We start from the raw sequence: 22,800 nt of genomic DNA on the forward strand, positions 1-22,800 counted from the left end.
TGCTAAAACTTGAAATCCTCAAGAAAATGTCATCATAGATTCTTTTAAAATTGATGCATTTCATGAATAATAATTAATTCACATTGTTGAGTGATCACATCAGAAGAAATCCATTGTATTCACAGAAAAAGTGTCATTTTTCTGATTTTAGGTATCCATGCCCCAAATGACTTTTAGAATGTTTTTGTTACATCAAGGTTGCTCATTGTTAAACATTTTTTCAAAATCAAAATGATGGATTAATCTGCAAGCGAGATACCTAGAAAACCATAAATAAAGAATTGCATTGGAAATAAATTGATTTTATGGTTTAATCAGGGATTTGTATATCTCCAAGGCCACAGACTGCAGCAATAAGTTGCCGAGTCGGACTAATTCAGTGATTAAACCTTGACTGCTATTAAGCATCAACGTCGGGATCTAAAATCACCATTGTCAAGATGAAGCCTACCATGGCCCCCTTGGAAATGGATGTTTCTACGCCTTCTGAAAGAATTTTATGCAATAAACCAAATAACAAAAGAAAACAAAATAATAGTTTATTTCATGAACATGAAGAAATCTCGTATTACCTGAGACTACGCTACAAAAATTAATCAGATATTCGGAATAAAAAGTGATTAATCAAAAAATCATTGCTTTCTGTTAATAAACACAACAGACCAAACATACTTTGGGGCGAATTGCACTCAGGGCAACATATGTGGAACTCTATTCTGGGTACATAATTTGTCCAGACTGACAATACAGTAGAGTTCAGACACATTCTATTGTGATATCTACAGTAACATGGCAAAATCACTGCATATAATTCTGTTAAAATTTAAAGATCCACGTGATCATCAGTACATGTATAAATAAGTTACTTTTATATCAATGAACTGCCCCACAACAATATTGATTTTAAGATTCGACTAATTTGTAAGCGCAAAGTATACTCCGTAATCAAAAAAGAAAAAATCGCAATTTCAAAATATTTTTGGTGTTTTAGAAGAATTTTGCTGATCATTAAGAATATATCATTAACTAAAATGATATGTCAATGTATAGATAATATTTGACAAAAGCGATTGTTTCATCACCTCAACCTGCTGTGGTCGATAGGACATCGTTCTTATTATCACAAGCAGAGGAAGACATACTCCTCATCTGCCGGGGCCAAATGAAGTTACATTGTAAAGTTATTAGATTATTGTCGAAGAATGCCTGGCCTTATTTGCTATTTTAGCTCCGAAACAAGTTTCCGGTTCTAATTTTACATAGAAAATTAATGATGATATGCTTAAAATAAAGATGACTTCGAAAGGTCAAACAAAACCGGGAAAGAACCATGTAAGCATACTAGCATAAAGATAGTTTCATTATACATTACTTAAAAATCATGAGATAAAATATATATTATACATGTATATTTCTTTTTTACTCGAAATTTCATTCACGGTTTATGAAATTATGGAATAGATACAAATATTAATAATATTTCATTTCAATCACTTTAGAATCACGTATTAATCCAAAGCCAAATAAGTAGACAAAATATCATTGAATTTTTGATTCCTAACATGTTGCAATAGAATGAGGAAAGTCTGATGTCAGTTCAATAATTTAGCAGGCTCCTGCGGTCTATGACACTTGGAGGCCACCCTCTATGACCCTGTTAAGGTAGTCTTGTACGTCGTACCACTCCTCCTCAGGCATTCCTAGTTTTAGTAATGGCCGCTCGTCTCCTTCCGTTACAGCGAGCAAAGCGCTCCGGAGGTTTGCTTCTTTATTTCCTAAACCAACGATTTGACCCAATTCCTCAATGTTTGGAGATACTGCAATGTATACGAGAAATCATGTTGAAGTGAAATTAGTAAATAAAATGTATAAATGTAAAATAGATCAAGTTAACCTTTTATATCGGTTTCAGTGGTTTTGCTGTACATACCGACTAAGGCATGCGCAACGATCTCGGCCGATGCTCCATTAAACAGCTTAGGTAGGATCCAATTTTGATTCCGCAGCAAAAAATCTTCAAGTTCTTCTACAGATGGCCTATTTCCTTTTATAAGAAAAAAAAACCACTTTTAATTTTTTTTCCTGCATGTTAAAAGAATTCAATGGATTTGGCAATACATAAATACAAATTAACTTACGGCCTAAGAGAATCAGTGACAAGAATAGATGAAGTGAGACGCATTTCTCATTATACGTAATGAAGACAAATGCAAAGCCTCTGTTTATTTTAGGTTGTCCAGGAAAGAACCATCTATTTTCATTAGTTAAAGTGTACATATCAAATAAAAACAGACAAAACAAGCTCTTACTGGCGTTACACATCTGAGGATCCTCATCGAACCCGTCCGGACAATCCGGATGACGATCACATATATTTCCTAGAGCTATGCAAGATTTCTGGGGGGACCGACACAGGAACGGGGTTTCGGGAGGACACGGGTTTGCTGGAAAAGCAAGAAAAAATGGCTTAACTTTGCGCAGATTTATTAGCATTCCACATTTTTCATTTATTTACTTCTGAATAAAATGTTGGGATTATAATTAAAATAAAGAAAAATCTGGAGAGAAATTATCATTTATAGATTTTTATAACTCTTTATCAATGTTTCCAGTACTCTGAAGACAGTTTTAAAGTTTCAAAACTACATTTTTACAGAGTCATTACCGTTATTTACGGATCTGATTTTACAATAGTATCCCCCTACAATCACATTTGTGTACAACATATTGTTTTATATTAATTCAGGGATTTGTGATGATTACTTAACTTTCTTTGATTGTTTGTGAACATGTTTTTGTAGTTATTTTTGGATTAAATTTTCAAATGTAGACTAAAATTGTGAAAGAAAATTTGACCATTTGCATGACTACTTCCTCAATACCATGTAATTCAAAAGTGATAATTAAAAAAAATCAAACAGAAGCAAATTGATCTTCACTGCTTTCTATCGCACAAATAAAGATATTATTAATCTATGAATTTTTTAATAATTTTGCTGAAGTAAAATTTACAAGATGCAAAATTGAAAAAAAAATGTTTTACTGTCAGAACATTTCTTTTTTCTTTCTTTTTTTTTCTTTTTGTAAGATGAAAATAGCTCTGATTATACGTAGTAATTTTCAGGAGAAGAGAAGAGAGAAAAAAAGTAAATTTCGTTTTAAATGATATCTTCATGTTTAAGTTTTGTTAAATTAACCATGCGTTAAAACCATACAGACACTTACAGGAATCTACTCTTTTGGATAAAAGGTAAGGTTTCCTAAGTCTGGAGAAATCCACACTCATGCCATAGGTCACAGAAGCACACACTAAACACACCAGGATACAAGGGAGCTCTTGTCGCCAGCCTGTTTTCATCTGAAACATAATCACAATTCTACAGTCCCGTCCTTTGCACGTCCTGCTTGTCTTAAACCAAGGAACAAATGTCGATTTCCATTGCGTTTCAAATGCTAATATTTTACCATTTTTATAAATATTTTACATGAAAAAAAGACCTGCGTATTCCTGGAATCGGTATGTGGCATTGAATGCTCATCAATAAAACATATCGAATACCACATGAATAGAAAGTGCAAACATTAAATACTCAAAGCTGTATTGGTGATAAGTGACAAAAACAGAGCGCTACTCTACAGCTCTAAAGAAAACGTGTAAAGGGGATCGTGCATGTTGTCCCACCCCTTCACACACGTAGCAAAGCCCTGAACAACACATTACTACATGTACTGAAGGTGCGGGTCACACACAAATCAGCTGATGTGTGTCCATACATATCAACATCTATACTGATAAGAGAGAAAAAAGACACATCACGACTTCATCTTACAAATATTCTAAACAGAAAAATGGATCATTGAATAAAAAAAAAGGATCAACGTAGAACCATTTTAACAGTAGCTTGGACTTTTGGGTAATTGTGTCAAAATGCATTACGACGTAGGCCTGTGTATTTCATTTCTAGCCACTCAGCCATAGCTCTTTGAAATCAACAAGATTTGTCTGGCATTTGGGCTTAGACTACGCAATCTGTGTATATTTCACTGTTCGTCATTTTAACTTGTTTTGACGCAAGAAAAAGATAGTTACATCCTACCGAAAGTCCAAGGTCTTGTTAAAATGGTTCCTATATATGAAAAACAAGTTAAAATAGTTATTAGATCTATAAGTGTTGTAAATAAAGGATAACAAGTACAGTACATTTCACTTTTTGCAATCTTTTTCTAGTCTCGCCATAAATTCTTGAAGCAGTTTTTTCAATATCATAAAAATTGAACTGAAGAACAGAATGATGAATTAAAGAGAGCCCCCAATAGGGATATTACTTACTAGCATTGTACAGAACTTTTGCGGATTAGAATATCGATTTTCTGTCAAAATAACAATGCTTTTAAAGTAGTTATTGATAAACTTTATAAACAATACAAAACAATGCACAGAGAGAGAGAGAGAGAGAGAGAGAGAGAGAGAGAGAGAGAGAGAGAGAGAGAGAGAGAGAGAGAGAGAGAGAATCACAAATGTACTGACTAACCTATGATAAAAACGCGTCGGTGAATCATTTCATTTATAAATTTTTAATTTAGATGCTTTTATTTTTGTCATTATAACAATAATCTCAAAATTTACTGTGTTCTATTACAAAGTCTACTTATATAAACTCAGAAGCAAATGTGTATTCATGTAATACTAGAATTTTGCTTATTTAATAAAAAAAAATATTTTTGCTTAAAATCACATATTCAGAAAGTGTAGCACTATAAATGAATACCTAGTTTCCGCACTCAGTCTGTACTAGTAGAGTGCGATCAATAAGGGCGATGCATGGATTCGACGAAATAAGAGATTTAAACTATAATCGCACAAAGATTTCTCCGAAATGGAATAATTCATTTGATATTTGTATAGAAGATACTATGTTAATTGTGAGTGGAGAGGTATAAAATTGCTTTTCAGTGTTAGATTTCGTTTAATCAATTGAATTTTTGATCAACTTGATAAATTAACAATTGTCTCATTGTGTGTGCAATTTCATGGACTTCTTCATTATACAGTTTTCGTGTTTTCTAACACAATGTTGCTTTTAAAAGGCTTTAGATAACATATTCTGTACTTATAATTGTCTGGATACCACAAACACATATAGTCTTATGAGATTACTTGATACTCTAGATTTATGATAATACGATTTACAGCACGAGTTCTATTTCAAAGTGTTAACCCCCCCGAACTAAACGAATGGTGGGAAGCTAGCCTCTGGCAATAAAACCGTCATTGTGAGTCTGCGCAAATGACGTTGATGTCGAGATCCCTCATCAATAAGCAGGCTCTTATTAGGATTCCAGCAGTCACCACATTAATCACTCGTACGTGACCATACACTAACAGGGACAGACACTTTCACAGAATATCCGCCGTCATTTTTGGCCATTCATTAGTAGCAACTTGATTATAAAATGAAACTTAGGATATGAATGGTTTGACGTCAAGCGCCAGCAAATTGGACTGCAAAATAATCAACAGCTGGTTTTTTTTTGTTTAAATAGATAATAATCATTAAAACTGAAGATAGATCAAATTTAAAAGAGAGAGTGAGATGGCGAGGGACAGTCAGACGGAGGGAGATTCCCTCAATTTATGTTCTTATGAGTGTATAATAAGAAGCTTATGTGTTATATGAAATCAATAGAACACAAATGAAAAAAGTAAATCTCCGTAAAAACTAATTATATGACATCGTTACAAGAGAGACAGAACATCCTTCATTGTATGCGTGCTCTCAGCCTCTCACCAATCTGTATCCTTGGATTTTTTAAAACCTAAGTTAAGACCACGTAAACAAAATCTTACTTGACATAACACTTAACAAAAGAATCCGTTAGTTCATTATTAAAATGAAAAAAAAAACGTTTGGTAAGTGTAAGTTACAAGGCGTGACAAAAGATAGAATCCACGTTACTCACACTGACAGACTGAGGTTATACTGAAAATGAAAGTCCTTTATTATTTACAATAAACTGTATTATGGGCATGTGAAAAAATGGAATGATTTACAATACCCTCCACATTACTCTTTGAATGTTATCTGTTTGATTATGACTGATTGTAGTGTATAATGTGACAAATTGATACAATCCGTGACTTTTTTTGTAAAAACTTTACATCATCAATAATGAAAAATCAATCACATTCCCAGAATTCCAAGCGGTAATAAAAGCGTATCTCAGACCCCCCCCCCCTTCCACACACACAAATAATTCTATATAACCCACAAAACGAGGCATAAAACAAGGCGTACCAAGTTCAAATTTACTCCTGTTCTCCCTTTAATATACAATATTTAGTAATATACAATGATAGATATATTAGTAGATCTATACAAATGGCTTATCAGTTTTACTTTTTAAAACATAAATTCTGCAAAGGGAGAAAAATGATAACTTAAAATGATTGTACAGTCTTATATATTTTTTGTCAAATATAATATATAACTTGTCTGCATCATTTGTTTGATTGTTGTTTTATATTGATCTCATTGATATATTTCTTAAAGGATTCCAATATCATTTCTAAACTCGAAACATGGAATTAAAACTTATCGATATGATATCATATTCTAATAAATAATAAAATCAACAATCCCTTTACATGTAGATAATTGCAGTTAATGTTTTGAAACGTAAACGAAATTAGCTAAAATATTGATTTCGATATTCTAAAATTTCAAACTTGAGATATCCAGAAAATTAAATTGAAACAACTTGTATCATTTTACATTGTATTTAAAGACCCCACCGAGAGATGCAGAGAACTCATGTTTTCAACTTCACCTGCGCTAGCGACGACTCAGTACACACCGGAAGTTAGCTTGGTACATACACTGCATACCTTTACCTGTATTTTTTTATTAACCCTTTGCTCATGTGACGTAATTCCTATCGAAATAATTTACCTGTATTTTTTTATTAACCCTTTGCTTATATGACGTAATTCCTATCGAAATAATTTACCTGTATTTTTTTATTAACCCTTTGCTCATGTGACGTAAATAATTTACCTGTATTTTTTTATTAACCCTTTGCTCATGTGACGTAATTCCTATCGAAATAAACAATAAAATAAAGTATACTTTACTGTACTTGTTTATTTCCAAAATTCTTTTCTAACAATATTAATGTAGCGTAATGGATTTGAGCGTTAGCTACGGATTTGTAAATCGTTAGTTCGAATTCCGCTCGACCTTTCACCTTTTCAAAATCTTATAAACATATTTTTTGGTCAAATATTGGAAAATTTTAAACTTCAAAGTATTCTGATTATAATATACTATTATGCACATCAATATCGACAGGTAATATTAGTTCTTGCAAGGCAATGTTATATAGCATACTATATAAATAGTGCCTGTTTGGGAGGGTAACAGTTGAAATTGACACCCCGAGAAAACCATTGTCAACCGACGCGAAGCGGAGGTTGACAATGGTTTTCGAGGGGTGTCAATTTCAACTGTTATCCTCTGAAACAGGCACTATTTATTCTGTTATACTGAATGTCTTAATTTTAAAGAAAACTTAACTGCTTTTACATAGGAATTACGTGAATTCTACGGCGAACCGTACGCGCATAATTTTTGCGCATGTAACAATTTTTATTGTTATACTTTCATGTTAAATACTGAAATCTGATTGGTTAAGACGCAGTTAATAATATTTTCTATTACCCTCAGCGTTAGCAACGCACTTAGCAACGGGTAACATTAAAAAATGTTACATGCGCGAAAATTATGCGCATACGGTTCGCTGTAGAATTCACGTTATTCCTATATAAAAGCAGTAAAATTTTCTTTACAATTAAGACATTCAGTATAACAGAATAAATAGTGCCTGTTTGGGAGGATAACAGTTGAAATTGACACCCCTCGAAAACCATTGTCAACCTCCGCTTCGCGTCGGTTGACAATGGTTTTCTCGGGGTGTCAATTTCAACTGTTACCCTCCCAAACAGGCACTTTTTATATAATGTTACCTGTTGCTAAGTGCGTTGCTAACGCTGAGGGTAATAGAAAAAATTATGAACTGCGTCTAAACCAATCAGATTTCAGTATTTAACATGAAAGTATAACAAAAAGTAATATATGTAAAACAAAAAATTAATTCCTGTCTTTACATGGGAAGTTGAAAGGAGATTAAAATAAAGATATGAGCAAATGTCACCAAAACAGTAAAATGCTGTATTACGATGTCCATAGGTGATTTTTTGCCTGTAATATACAGAATATTTACATTACTCGATAACGCCAATGGTGCATATCTTTCCTACAATGTTCACTGCCTACGTAACCATACATAACCTTACGATCTACCAAAGACAGCACAGTGGCAACTCACTTTTAAAAATTACGCAGTTCTTTCCCAATTAAAATGCGTTACATTTGGTACCAAATCAAAGCTTAAAAAAATGAAAGTTCGTGCAGTCAATGTACTTGTTCAATAACAAATTGTAAACGTATATTATAAGTGTACTTCGCCATTTTATCATCGATACACTTGACGCACTTTGAAAAAAAAAATATGTTTAAACAACACATTTCTGGACTTTGTTGTTAATGATCACTTGTAAACACTTATGAATATGATCTACCGTCCATGGGGACGGGAAGAATGCAACCAAAGACACAGTCAGCAAACTTGAGAAAATGTAACACTAAACGAACTGAAAAAAAGATAAGCCTTGCTGTAAAAAAGGTACAATGTTATTGAAAAAAAAAATTTCTTCCATAATATGATGCAATATCTTTTGTTGTCTAAAAATAAACCAACTCTAAAATTAGAAACAAATGATTCACTATATTATGAATGGTTAGAGAGTTCATCTATTAAGCAGTATTAACAAAAGTTAAGCTTAAAAGTATGATTTTTTTTTTCCTTTCTTAATAAACTTGCATTAATTTTCAAAAATATCACATTGTGTTAGATCTCCATAAAATATAGCTTTGCTTCCGACAATACTTTGTAGCAAATTAAGACCATTCATTCTTTAAGGAGTAAATTTGCTGTATACATATTCACAACGTGTAAGTTTTACTTAAGAAATGGAAGGAAAGTTGGCAGTTGAGCGATGCATTTCATGTCCTACAAATTTAATACAATATCATGAGTTGTTTTTGACGTGTAAATTGTAGAACTACGTGAACTTATGAAAAAACTTTTCAGGTGAGCTAAAAAATCCATTTAAGTTCTCTGTTTAATATGGGAAATTGAGCTAAACGGTAAAATAATATTTACTTTTAAAAGTTTCAATATTTCCACAAACCCTGCACAAATTTTGGTGCAAATGTCTAGTTCAAAGAAAGTTACGTGGAGTAAGGGGTTCTTTAACATGAATTAATTAAATTTTACAAAGTATGAAACTAATTTTAAATTTAAATGAAATTTATTCTCTTGTGTCATGCGGGCCAATTAAATGGAACAAGATAGGTACGAACCTTGTCGATTGCTTCATGTTACTCGGAATAATTTATTAAGTACTGTTTAGATTTTTAGATCTAGTGCAAGATATGTATTTGCCTCTTGCCATTGCTTTTATTAACAGAGAATTGAGTTTTTAAATACAATTGCAATCTTGATGTTCTATATGTCATCATAAAATATGTTATATTCAACAAATGTTTAACAGTTATATTTTATAGTTAAATGTCAGAGCAGCAGCTACTGACTGACCTTTCCGAGTCTTGATAAGAACCGCCATCATAGTATTGATAACAACTAAATATGACCACGCTAGAATCGGGTTTTTTTTAATGAGAAGAACAGGTATTATAATTCAAAATATTTGTGGATGATGTCGAGTGCGTGTAAGCTAAGGTGAAGATCGCTGATTTCTAAAAGTACAAACTTTTCGATTATGTATGGTCCATTAAACTTTAGTTTTTTATGTAAAACGAGTACTTATCACTGGCCTGTATGCAGAAGCGCTCTTGTCAAGTTTTTCATAAAAATAATTTGGATCATACAAATGAATCACTATCACTCTCATATTATTTCACACGTACAAATCACAATATTAATGAAGGCCTTCCATTAACCACCACTGTGGCTACCATGACCCGGGGGTTCATTTTTCAACGTTGAAAATTAAGACCAAAAGTCGTAAAATCTATACTCGATCGGGGTCAGTTTTCAACAGCTTGAAAAGATTTTTCTAAACACTGATGACCTCGACACGTTAAACATTGGCCCTGTTGAAAATTGACTCCAACTATTTGAACTGTCTTTAAACTGAACTGTAACTTGCTTTACACGGTTTAAATGTTCATGTATATACTTGAAAGTTTCAGTTTTAAAACTTTCATTCTGTCCGATACATATGCGGACGTTGCTGATTTGGTTTAGATTGGTTTGTCCGATTACAACCAATTGATATTAAGACTGAAAACTCTGTACATGTGCCATTAATTATACTACGTAAATGAAGCCAAAAAGAAAACTGTACATGTGCCATTAATTATACTACGTAAATGAAGCCAAAAAGATGATCTTTTGCTTCTGAATCGGAGGTCGAGTCGGGCTGGCAATTTTTTGGTCATAGAATTGATTTTTCATTTCCTCTTAGGACAGATATTAAAAGTCACAAAGGACAGATTATTTATTAGTCTTTACTGTCATTTTGTGTAGCTTAAAGAAAATGGGTGATTTGTTTTCAAGTGTTTTAGAACAGATAACAAATTAATGTCTCTATTTAAAATTTCAAAAACTGACATCAACCTCCACTTTTCCCTTTATCGGGATATAATGAGTGTCCCTTAATTGACGTTAACTTGTCATAATCTTTGATAAATGTGTCCAACAAATACTGACCGTTAACGTTCCTTATTAGACAAATTGACATAGCTTAATTCCACGGGCACCTGACGTTGTATTTTTCTCATAATAAAAAAAATATATACCCATGGTATTAATTAGTATTAATAATGATTAATACTGTTATATTAGGTAGAAGTCATACCCTGAAAAATATTAAATGAACAGTTGTCATATTTTTATCTGACAAGTTGTAAACAGTTATTATTCAATTTATTCTACTTAACAATATTTTCTCGTAAGCTTGCCAAATAAACTTTTTTAAGCACCAGCTTACTTTCTGCATATATATGCACCCTTTAAAATTTATTACAATTGATCTCTGTTCTCTTCAAGTTTTCATTTTTTAACTACATGTAGATTAGAAACACATGCAACTGACGTAATATATTTTTATCATTATAAAAAATATATGCCCTTTCACATTTATAATATAGGTGCGTGTGACATGAAGGTCCAACACGTCTTCTGACCCAATTGCACGATCCTCTACTTCATTTTCATGTACGCTTTGTTTTATTTTTAAAAAATGCAATTTACCATTTCATTAAAATAATCAATTAAAACTTCTGTTATGTTTTTGTGATCAAAACTATTTAGAAACTATAGAAGCAAAATTACGTTCTTGTCATCTTGTACAAAAATTTGGTTGCTGACTTGCTATACATTCCATTAAGCAGAATGGTTTATGCCTAGGAAAAAATGCATTGCGTTCCATCCTGTTTTATCCTAATAACCCTTTTTAACAGCAAAACAAAACACTGAAAAATAGTATGTACGAAAATCCACATGTATTACATGTCTCAAATATCTAAAATTTCAGAATTACTAATATTACAAATGTAAGGGGATATGAATTTAAAAACAAAAAGATGATTGCTATTTTTTCTCTTAAGAAAACTTATATGAAGAGAATACTGTTAGCGTATCGTCATGTTGTAAAATTGTTATTGACTGGGCTGGGTTTATTACTGGGTTGGTATAAATTGAGATATCCACAGTTTTAACAAACTGAGTGTGTTCAAGAACAAAAATTTTGTATTTACACCTATCATGAAAACTTATAATGAAAAATGTCGAAATTTCAATTTACATGGTACATGTTAGTGTAAAACCAAAATTAAACAATATGACATATTGCAAATTTTTATATATTATTTATATCTTTATATTTTTACACCTATCCAGAAAATATCTGAATAAAAACCTGTTTCACTGAATTGAAGAGTTAATCATGTAACCACGTATACCAATATTCTTATTTAAAAACATAATATTTGAAATATAGATTTCACACAAAACAGCAATCATAGGCGAACATTTCGGTATGAATGAAATAGTCAATATACATGTATATCTGAAGGGTCAATATGTAAATTCGAAAAATAATCTTTGAAATGTTTCATTTTTTCGTCCGATCATTAAAATATGTAAACATGTAAATCTAAAGAATAAATATGAATAAAATTGTAAATTGGGGTTTAAAAAATCCAAGTTATTAATATAAATTCGTTAATTTGTGCTTAGGTGGTGTTGAAATTTGAACAGGATTCATGATCAAAATTCCTCGACATGTGTCAATTTTCAACACATTTGGTCTTAATACTCAACGTTGAAAAAATACCCCTGGGTCAATTTCAACCCGGGTCAAAATTCTTTTTTACACCGACAGCGCGTGCTCCAGTTATTGGAGACAAAAGCAACACCGGCAATTCCAACGTTGACGATTTAATGGATAGCCCACTCATCAAACTTTGTTCGTAACGCATTTTTCATTGGGCATTATATGAACAGTGTCTTTTGGGAGGGTAACAGTTTAAATTGACACCCCCGAGAAAACCATTGTCAACCGACGCGAAGTGGATGTTGACGATTGGTTTTTGAGGCACTATTTATTTTATCTTATTTATTATTTTTGAAGCACTATTTATTTTATTGTACCGAATGTCTTCATTTTAAAATATTTATATTTGCAAATATGCTTCCTTATATGAACCTATAATATTTACATTTGCAAATATCTGTCCCTATGTGAACCTTTGTTTTCCCTCGGAATGAAATGTCACATTTTCATTGGATTAAACATGGCACGTGATTGCCTCATATATCTCTATGTAGGTTCGTTGAGGATTAATATTAGGCAATATGGCCGTCATTGGCCGCCGCCTCACCTACTCATCTCGATTATTCATATTATTTAACACAGAAGTCGAGTTCAGTAAGTCCTTAAAATATTTAGAGTAGTGGCCCTTTGGAATTATTTTTAAATTAGAGTAGTTGCCCTTTGAATATTGATGTCACATTGTTGTGTCTGGAGCAGAACAAAATGGCAGCGTCTAAATTTGCTCAAATCTCTGCAGCGGTTTAAAATTGAATAGCAACAAAACATTGTAAGTAATATGGGTGAAGCGAAGATTTTTAAAGCGTATTTGAAAGGTGATATTGATAATTTTGGTTAAATGAGTTTAATTGGACGAGATGTAAGGTATCTTGTACATGGCTTTGCGTAGATCACCGCTATTTATCAATGAATATGTCGCTTGATAGTCCTCGGGAAAGTCAGTAACTAACATAATAAGTAATAATAGAATAGCAAAAACGTTTTTAATAACATTTTCATGACGTCACAATGATCATAGCACGCGCTAATCGCTTGTCGGGAGAACATAAAATCTCGGTAATTTTATCAATTCGGAACAATTTGTCTTTTTCAAACATGAATATAAGTAATAAACGGCAATGTTAAACAGTTCACCGGGATATGAACTTGGTTAGTACGTGATCAAATCTTCTTAGAAGCCATTCGGGCTTCACAGGATTTGATCACGTGACCAGTTATACTGGTACTGTACCAGTTATCGGCTAAACCGAGAGTTCGGGTTTACACCACGCGACAATCCGAGATTTTTTTTATTCAGTCGTCTGTTTTCAATAAAGAAAAGTAAGTTTGCTTGAAAACTTTCTTGAATACTAGACGTTGACTCGTGCGTGCACGGGTTGACATTGCATATGATATGGCTCCCATATATCCGTAATGTAGCAAAAAATTGCAGAATCGCTCCGAAACAATTTTGGAGAAAATTAGTAAAGCTACATTGAAAATAACAGTCAAATTATTCATAACAAACCGTTTTGAGACTGTAAATACTTTTTATCTATAAATTTAATTCATATTAATGAAGAATTCAACACTTTTCAACCAACGTTTTTTACCATGTTTACTCGCTTCAAATTTACATACAAATTGACATTCGGAACTATCGGGATTTTTCATATTAAATGCACTGAGTCAGAGTTATCTCCCGTATTTCTTTTGATGAACAGAATATATATCAAATTTTCAAAGAAAATTTACACGTATTTATATTATCGTTTCTGAGATAATCCATGCAAATGTGATATTGTGGAAACATAAACTAAAGAGCCTCCCGTGATTTAGCCTGAATGTAATGCACATGCGCAAGATTGGAAAATCCAAAAAAAATCCAGATGATTTCCGGATTTTTTAAAGGAATTAGCGAAGATTGATTATGGAAAAATAAAAACAAATTGGTAATCTTCAAGTACCTATGATGTTTAAAAATTTATAAAACAAAAGACAGTACTCTTCCGATTTCTCGGTATTATCATGATGGTGTCAGACTCAAAGTTTCACATGAGACGATTTGGCTGTTTCTTTTAGCCTACGCACTTACAATGTATGTACATTAACAGTCATTTTGTCAATTTTACTTAATTTTTATAATCAATTTATTGATTAGTTAAAAGAAAGATGTAAATATAAACAATTGAATGCTTTCTTTGATGATTCAAGCGAGTTATAAAGGTACTAGTATACAGCGATCATTGCATTCATTGTGTTACTAGTATCCGTTGCAATGTGTGTTGTCAGCACTGAGGGTAATAGAACGGACTGTAAACTGCGTCTAAACCACTTAAATTTCAGTATTTAACATGAAAGTACAATAAATGAATCAAAGTACTGATAGTTCTGAAAAGCGCTAACCTAGCTTGTTTCCAAATGAAATTAACTATGTTTCGTCATCACTGCTCCTGCAACGATGTATGCAAGCCCCCCCCCCCTCCCCCCCCCACTACAGGAGAGAACATAAATAGGCATTATGCCTGCTGTTCAATCCATTTCAATGTATCTATATACTTGAATAAAATACTTCTTAAATTAAGCCCCCACATTAGATTCACAATAGACCGTACATTAGAATCACAACAGCCCGTGCAATAATATGCGTAAACCCCTAAACTGATTCCTCTGCTCATAGGGGGCAGTTATTTGATGCACCGGAAGTAGAAGTCTAACGACAATAAAGCACTGAGCTATGCTTACCGCTTTTTAAAAAAAGTTAAAGTTGTATACACCTTTTTTGCTAACGTCATAATGGCTTGCGCCAAGAAAACAGTATTAATCCAAATGATGATTTCGTACAATTTACTGCCTTTAAGATGACAATTCGTCTTAATTTCTGTTCTTGATAACTTGACATTGAATTATAAATCATTAAATGTCCTACTTCTATAAACTTTGAAGCAGTAGAATTCATTCCTATTCATTCCTAGAGTGCGATATTTTATAGTCACAAGCAAGCGTTATGACGGAGACACATTTCCTACCATGTAAATATTGTCACAATAATACAAAATTGTTTGCGACAAGTTTAAGTCTATAAAAGAATTCTTGAATTTAATAAAAATTTACCTTTCAAAGTATGCAAAGAAACCTAGAATAATAATTCACAGATAAAAGAAATTAACATGACACAGGTACAATTGAATTCAAGCATCCCTGTAATTAATGCAAACTTTCTTCATATAAAAATATTCTAGAGGAAGATCATTATTTAATTTCATTTCTTTATATTAATATCATGCTAATGAACACTCTGCTAAATTGTAAACTGCTACACTTTATTTTGCTGTGCATCAGTTTATTATGCAGGACAGGATGAATTTCGGATTGTGAATATATGGGATCAATCGAAGGCATTGTTCAGGTGTGATAGGCCCCTGGTAAAGGAGCCTAGCAGCAATTATAAAATGATAGAGATCCATACAACCATCATTACATATTCATGATTATTGCATTGTTGCCCTGGGTGTATATGGTCGAACATAGAGGAATGATAAGCGGCGAATCGCCTGATTCCCTGTTTCAACTGATTTGTATTGTTATAAATCCATTGATTTAGCCAAGAGCTATATTGAACACAAAATTAATGAAAATGATTGAAATTCTGTATCATCTTCGTAAACCAGTATTGTTTGATAAATGTCCCTGATCTACGCCTAAAATAAGCTTGATTTAATGACGTATATAACACGATAACGTAAATTCAAACGAGTGGCCTAGCTCTATCAAACGGTTTTTTTTGTAGGCGTGGGAATAATTTTCATAAAGTATTCCAGGTGAAATACATATGCTGCTTCAGAGACTATGTGTAAGACATGATACACTGAATATTGGTGACAACTTAGTACCCTATTACAGTAATCGCTGTGAAATGAAAAGGCAAACGAAGCAATTCAGCTCTTATCGCATCGGGTTACATTCACCGATGTTCCGTACTTAACAGATATTTACTGCACTATTTACCACAATTGAACACCTGATACTGCTGTTATATGCTCCACAAGTTTGCGACACACGCAGATCGTAACTTCATATCAAAGCGCACTCAGCATAAAATCGCTCGAAAGGTGCAATTTAAAAATAATGGCCAAAAAAAAAAATCACTTGTTAGTCAAAATACCAGAACTACAACTTTAAAAAAAGATTTCTTTTAAAAATTTCAATATTTCATTTATTTTTGTTTTTATTGTTTTGTCATTTAAATGAATATAATCTCATTTTCTCGTTGACTTGGTAATACGGTATTGGTTTATTTTGTAAAGTAAAGGTTCCTCCTTAACAGTATGCGTATTGGGTTCCAAACCTCTATATAACTGAATACAAAATACAACAAATTTCTTCGGATTGGTATTTGCTTTCTTGGTTGAACAAATAAAAAGCAGAGGAGAAGACGTTTCAGAATACGGTCCCTCAATATTAACGCAAAATGTCAACATCCATGAAGGGAGAAAAGCGAAACTGGAATGAAATATTTATCTAATCTCGCACTGTATTGACAGGGGGAGACTTCGTTACAATGTTTCTAATTTATTTGCACAAAAAACGTCGGTTTTAGGTAATGTGTATCGATTCTAAACTGCTGGGGGAAAATATGCGTTTATTTCCAGATACATCTTGAATTTTGTAAATACAAACGCAATTCATATCAATTAAATCATGCTGTCAGTCCCTAGAAGTTCTACAAGAGCCTTGTTGCTGTTTTTCCTGCAGTGCTCCTCCCAAACTGTGATGTTTCTTAAACCACTCATTTAACCGATCGTATTGATTGCTAACTAGTATTGTAAAACAATAAAATATTAGGACGTCATTTATGAGTGTGTAATTACACCTACATAGGGCTTATATCATGTGATATATTAAAGCATTATGGATATCTAACACATGCGCAAAACAGATCGATGGTAATAGAAACGGAACGATATAGTGATACCGATTCAATTACTCGGGCCATCGCTCGCTTAGAGATTTCTTGTCCGAAATGGCATCAACATTGGTATGGCCCAAGAGAATCGTTCTACAGTCTGCTTCGAAACGACCAGCACATTATTGAATCAACAAATCCTAGTGATTGTATAATAGATCTGACAGCACTTCAGTTCATTACGTATCAATTAGTGGACATTGTTGCCAAATCGGGGGCTGTTATACTATATGGAATTTCTGTGACTAATCGCAGATTCCAAGACAATTGTTTGTTCCATCTTTGACTTTTGACAGTCTACCACGAATTGTATTGATGCTATCCCCCTTCCATTGTACATGTATTACTTATTTTCAATGGTGACACTATTGTATTTGTTACTCCGTGAATCGCACTAATTGCTCATGGGGTTAATATTAGGATACAATGTACCACAGAACTTATCTACCATAATAACGACTCGGAGTCCCCAATAAATTAAAAAACACCGTTCTTCGTCCTAGTAAATCCACGAAATTTCGTCCCCATGAACCAATACTAGTTTATGAGAAGTTGACAATGTACGGAAATTGGCCCCACGAAATTTAATGATTCCACATTTTTTAAATCTTAGCTAACCTAGGGACTTCTTTTCATACTACGTTGACTGACGTCTGAGTATCAAATCAAGAAAAAATACATCATAATTTGAATTCCGACTGAGTAGTAGCTTATATAAAATAGCATGTACAATAAGTGAAGTTTCTCTGGTCGTATTCGGTGTAAAAGTACAATTATCACATGGCATCCCAAAGTTGCCATAACTGTGTTGATGAATAATGTTTTCCGAGGGAAAAATAAACATTAATTCGGTGAAAGCTCCAGAAACTACTGAGCAAAGTAGATTAAAACGAATTGAAATTACGATTGCCTGAATGACAGTGAGCATGAATCTTAATTACCATGGTACAGAGAATATGCAATCATGGAGACAAGCCTATTATATCTACAGTAAGATGGAAGGAAAGAGAATGCATGAAATATTCGACTGAATAATAGATACTGCATGATTGAATAAATGTTGGATCATCCTTCACGCACTGACTACCAGAGTGATGCTACTATAGACTCCTGGACATAACCTAACCTTGTATCTGAAACATGACACCGAATAAACCCGTCCATGTTCATGCCTTGTCACTACACTTCCAATCATAAAATGGAAATCAATTTTTATCTAATATTTTCTCTACAGTCTTTTTAAAACAAAAGTGAACATTTCTCTTTTGCTTGTTTTATAGCCAGACATTGTTGTCGTGAGTTCTATTGGGGGTTTTCACTGCTTTTTACAGGCAATATATAAATGGCTAATCCATTTAAAGATTGAACACTTTCAAACATATGAATTATTGATAAATGCAATGTGACTAAATTGAAGCTGCCCTTTAAATCTTGTAAAAACATTTCATTTGAAAAATAATTTATAAAAAAATAGTCTGTCCCAAGTTATTGCTTCCATCAATTTTTGATGATTTTTAATAAAAATACACATACCTGTGAAAGAAAAACAATTGAAATCGATGAAAGGGAACATATCCAAGATATTTTCATTGAACAATTATCCCTTTTCACTCATAAAATTTCATAGGAACGAAAACAATTTTCTTACGGAGATTTATAATGGGAACTGTTTACATCTTTTCTCAATTTGGAAATACTCGGGATACCTCGCGCAATTTTTTAACGTTAGCATCCGGGCTTATTAATGGCTGATGCAATGCAAAATCTCCGTAGACTTTCAATTTTGGGATGTGTATTGAAACCTGAAGCAGATAATCTGGACATTTTTCATATTAGTGGATGAACGTAGTTTGAGCACAAAGGTATTTACTATTATTGAAATATCAAGCAAAAAGTGGTGGAAGCAAAAACTCGGGACAGAGTTTTTTTTATAGGAACATAGTCCTACATGCATATTGTTTAAAACTTCTGAGTTCAAACAATAACTTTTGTGATTCATTCACTCTGAGGGCAATATTATTTCCGTAACTGAGGGTATGTTGCATTGACAATTATAAAGATTGCACGGAAAAAAGAAAATTGAATCCCCATCTGCAAGTCAAATTCTTCATTTAAAAGTAAGATTACGTCGCAACATTGGGAGGTTTCAATAAATTGCTATTTTTTTTTATCATCAACTCCCTGATTTAAAACAAACGGGTGTGTTCACGGACATCGGCGGACAGGATGTATTGGTTTCCTGATTGTATTTATTTAGATCTGTTATCTTGTCCAGTGTGAATGCTTTACGTGAGCACATCAGTTGCCGGTTGTGGCAATATTATTCACATACCAGAACAAGTCCATTAATAGTCCTGGGAATGGCATTGGTCGTCTGTATCATAAGATTTTTTGTACGATGGATGATGGGATTTCACGTAATTATAAATTAATGACGAATGACAGACAGCATCAAGTAAACCAAAATGTAATAACATATCACATACGTCATCCATCTGTCCTTGCTTATTTGATAATGCGTCCTCCCAATAGAATAAACGCTGGAATCTCCAAATGCCTCGACATAAGTCAGAGTTCTGAGAGCTGCGTACTAAACTTCTGCACCACCAAGCGTAAAGGGTATCAAGATTAAAAGAAACCAAAGAATTCGTTGATTATTTTCATTTCTTGTTTTTATAAACTGCAAAGATATCTCTAAGTGGATTACAACGAACAATTTATATCTTAAGGCCAAACTGCATTGAAAAAAATTATATTTTCTGCATGTCGTATAAAATCATGTTTTCTCTGAGGTTTTCAATGGTCAAACTGTGAATCTGTATACATATATAAAGTTTTAATACAAACGCCACATTCTTCAACATGAGCTCTAAAATGGCATTTTCCTCTCTTTTCTCCATATCACGACGATCGTAGTCATTATTAACTTAGTCTGAATCTATATCCAGAAGCTAACCAAGACATCTTATTAATTATAATGTACAATATCCCCGATAACAGGGCTTCCCTGATTCTACTATTTAACGTAAATCATCTTTGTAGAAAATCGAGATGGTTCTAGATGTAAAGCCTTTATCAAAGTAACAACAGAAACGCGAAAAGCTGAAAGGTGGTTAGCGAGCTTCTCTCGCTAATCCCTTCTAGTGGCTGTATGCTCCACCTGAGGAGCTCTGGGGCCATTGCCGCCTTTCAATCCACTCTTTTAGAAAGAATATAGAGTTTTGATGGAAATGTACAAAGAAAATGGTTTTAATGGTTGTCTTTGCGATTTGCTCTCATGGGGAAAGGCTCATATCATTTCACTGTTTTCATTGTGATATTCTCGATGGAATATATAAAAGCAACATACTTTGAACTCCTTTTCTACAAAAAGTAAATGCTAACAGCGTGAGAATTATTAAATTGATCCATGAACTGTTGAACAAAAGATCAATCGGCGCCGAAAGACTAGATGTATTAAAGACAATCATCTCGAATTGAATTATTAACTGTAAATAACTGTAACGTATATTTAATATGGTCGAAATAGAACAAATGATATTTATTGTATTTGAAAGATTATCACATTCTGTTCATGTGGTTCATAATGAACCAAATATATACCAGTAAATTTCATGCGACCAGAATATGAATGGGAACCAAAAGTAACAAACACTGATTAGCACAACATCAAAATACTTACTATCTGAAATTCCTTTTGTCCTTTCATAGGTCATTCCAAAATCACTTTATATAACAAAACATTTAATCAATATCATTCCAAAATGTATTCACCATACCTTTTTGAAAATAATAAAATATTCCTCCTGATAAGTTTTTTTTTTTTTTTTTGCTTTTTCGATATGCTCTGTTGGCTGTGTTTCCCTCTCTTTTACTGAAATTTAAGTTCAGTTTCGAAAATGTACAAATTGAATCGCGTTTGAAAAGTTCCGAATGCCTGGTGAAGATTGTCACTGCGCATGCTATATAACGCCTAGGATCGACAGCGACATCTCTGAGAGTGAACAGAAATGTTGCCGCTCTCGCCTACACAAAGATTATGAATAATAGATATACCGCCTTCTGTAGATCTGGACTGAAGAGACGCAGGCGACCGCCAGTCAACGCGGGAAAATAAAGTCCGTAAAAATTCAATAGCTTAGATAATGCTCAACGGGCAAAGCGTTATTTTTCGAAGCAAAATTATTTGCATCCAATTTTCAAATAATTGACGAGTAGTTACCATTCTGAATAGTCTCGTGGGTATTTTTCTCTCTCTGCGCGAAAGTCGTTATTTGTGGCAGGTATTGGGAATTATTAGATCTATATTCAATAATAATATTAAAAAAATGACAACGCCGAGTTTGATCTGATTTGAGAAGGAAGGTTATATGTGCCTTATGCGACCTATTAGAAATTTGAGAATTAATTTCCAATGTACACATATTTATGGTATAAACATGTACAACAGTGAATGGCACTCTTTTAAATACAAGATTAAAATTGATTTAAGAGAGAATTGTGGCATTATGAATTTTTATTAACAATTCTAATTTTCTGCAATAGTTATTTTATTTGATGGAATTTATTTGCAAATTAAATTCATTAATTTTAAGAATGGAAACAAATTTAAAAATTATTTACAACATTGGCTTTTTTAGATAGTAATATCATAATTTTATCAAAATATTGCTAAAATCAGCACTTCAAATTTTGAAGTTTTTGATTCCAAAATTTGAACAAAATGTGATGGCACATAAAAAATTATCAATGAAATTAAAAAAAAAATCATATATCAACCTTCGCACGTGCTTTATAACCTATGGAATTTTCATGGCAACTTTCTTGGGATTCAAGAGAGATACTACAATAGGAATCACCCCTTCGGTCTTTACTCTGGGCCATCACACTGTCAGACATTTGAAGCCGTTTTTCTACCATTCTGCCAAACATCAGCGAGTGTCATCATCAGTGCACACCTAATCATTAAAGAGGGTAACGCATACAAATAGTCAATTGAAATTGCTGGTAAAATCTCTAGCCGACTGTAAGACGGCCGGTGTTGTATAGCAGTTTTTCCCCCATAGTAGCTTTTCCCCCCGGAAAACCTACTATATAGTAGCCTTTCCCCCCGGGGGGAAAAGCTACTATATAGTAGCTTTTCCCCAATAGTAGGGTTTCTCCCTCACGTTTTTGGTTCAGATTTTATAAAAAATATTTATGGAAATCCAGTAAGGATTAAAATCAATGTTTCTACACTCCCAGGTTGCATACATGTATATCTGCATCCATCTGTACAGGTTAAGTTTCGTTTTGCCGATTTATTATAAATATTTTTATAGACAATGCTGAAAGTTGAACATGTGTGTAATGGAATTACACATAGAACTTAATTTAG

At 33.0% G+C, this 22,800-nt stretch overlaps 1 protein-coding gene across 4 annotated transcripts; it reads right to left on the bottom strand.

Moving 5' to 3' along the window:
• Positions 1 to 525: 525 nt before the first annotated feature.
• Positions 526 to 21,465, bottom strand: LOC105320899 (neuropeptide prohormone-4). 4 transcript variants are annotated; one of them, XM_066087570.1, is made up of 6 exons: positions 21,106 to 21,154; positions 4,331 to 4,371; positions 3,226 to 3,358; positions 2,310 to 2,444; positions 1,931 to 2,044; positions 526 to 1,817 (listed from the first exon to the last, which is right to left on the bottom strand). In XM_066087570.1, the coding sequence occupies exons 1-6, from the start codon at positions 21,137 to 21,139 to the stop codon at positions 1,624 to 1,626; spliced, it is 651 nt and encodes a 216-aa protein (XP_065943642.1). In that variant the 5' UTR covers positions 21,140 to 21,154; the 3' UTR covers positions 526 to 1,623. The 4 variants fall into 4 exon arrangements, with proteins under 4 accessions (XP_065943642.1, XP_011417339.1, XP_011417341.1 ...); XM_011419037.4 differs by lacking the exon at positions 4,331 to 4,371 and having other exon boundaries at positions 21,106 to 21,465; XM_011419039.4 differs by lacking the exons at positions 4,331 to 4,371; positions 21,106 to 21,154 and adding an exon at positions 21,203 to 21,463.
• Between the last annotated feature and the right edge of the window lie 1,335 nt (positions 21,466 to 22,800).

This window comes from Magallana gigas, chromosome 6 (genome assembly GCF_963853765.1).
Source record: "Magallana gigas chromosome 6, xbMagGiga1.1, whole genome shotgun sequence".
Taxonomy (NCBI): Eukaryota; Metazoa; Mollusca; class Bivalvia; order Ostreida; family Ostreidae; genus Magallana; species Magallana gigas.

Excerpts from the sequence above, each read along its gene's own strand:
- LOC105320899 (XM_066087570.1), bottom strand. The coding sequence starts at position 21,139 with ATGACCTATGAAAGGACAAAAGGAATTTCAGATA. Across the intron at positions 2,445-3,225 it reads ATCCAAAAGAGTAGATTCCT|CAAACCCGTGTCCTCCCGAA; the intron begins GTAAGTGTCTGT and ends TTGCTTTTCCAG. Across the intron at positions 1,818-1,930 it reads CGTTGCGCATGCCTTAGTCG|TATCTCCAAACATTGAGGAA; the intron begins GTATGTACAGCA and ends TATACATTGCAG.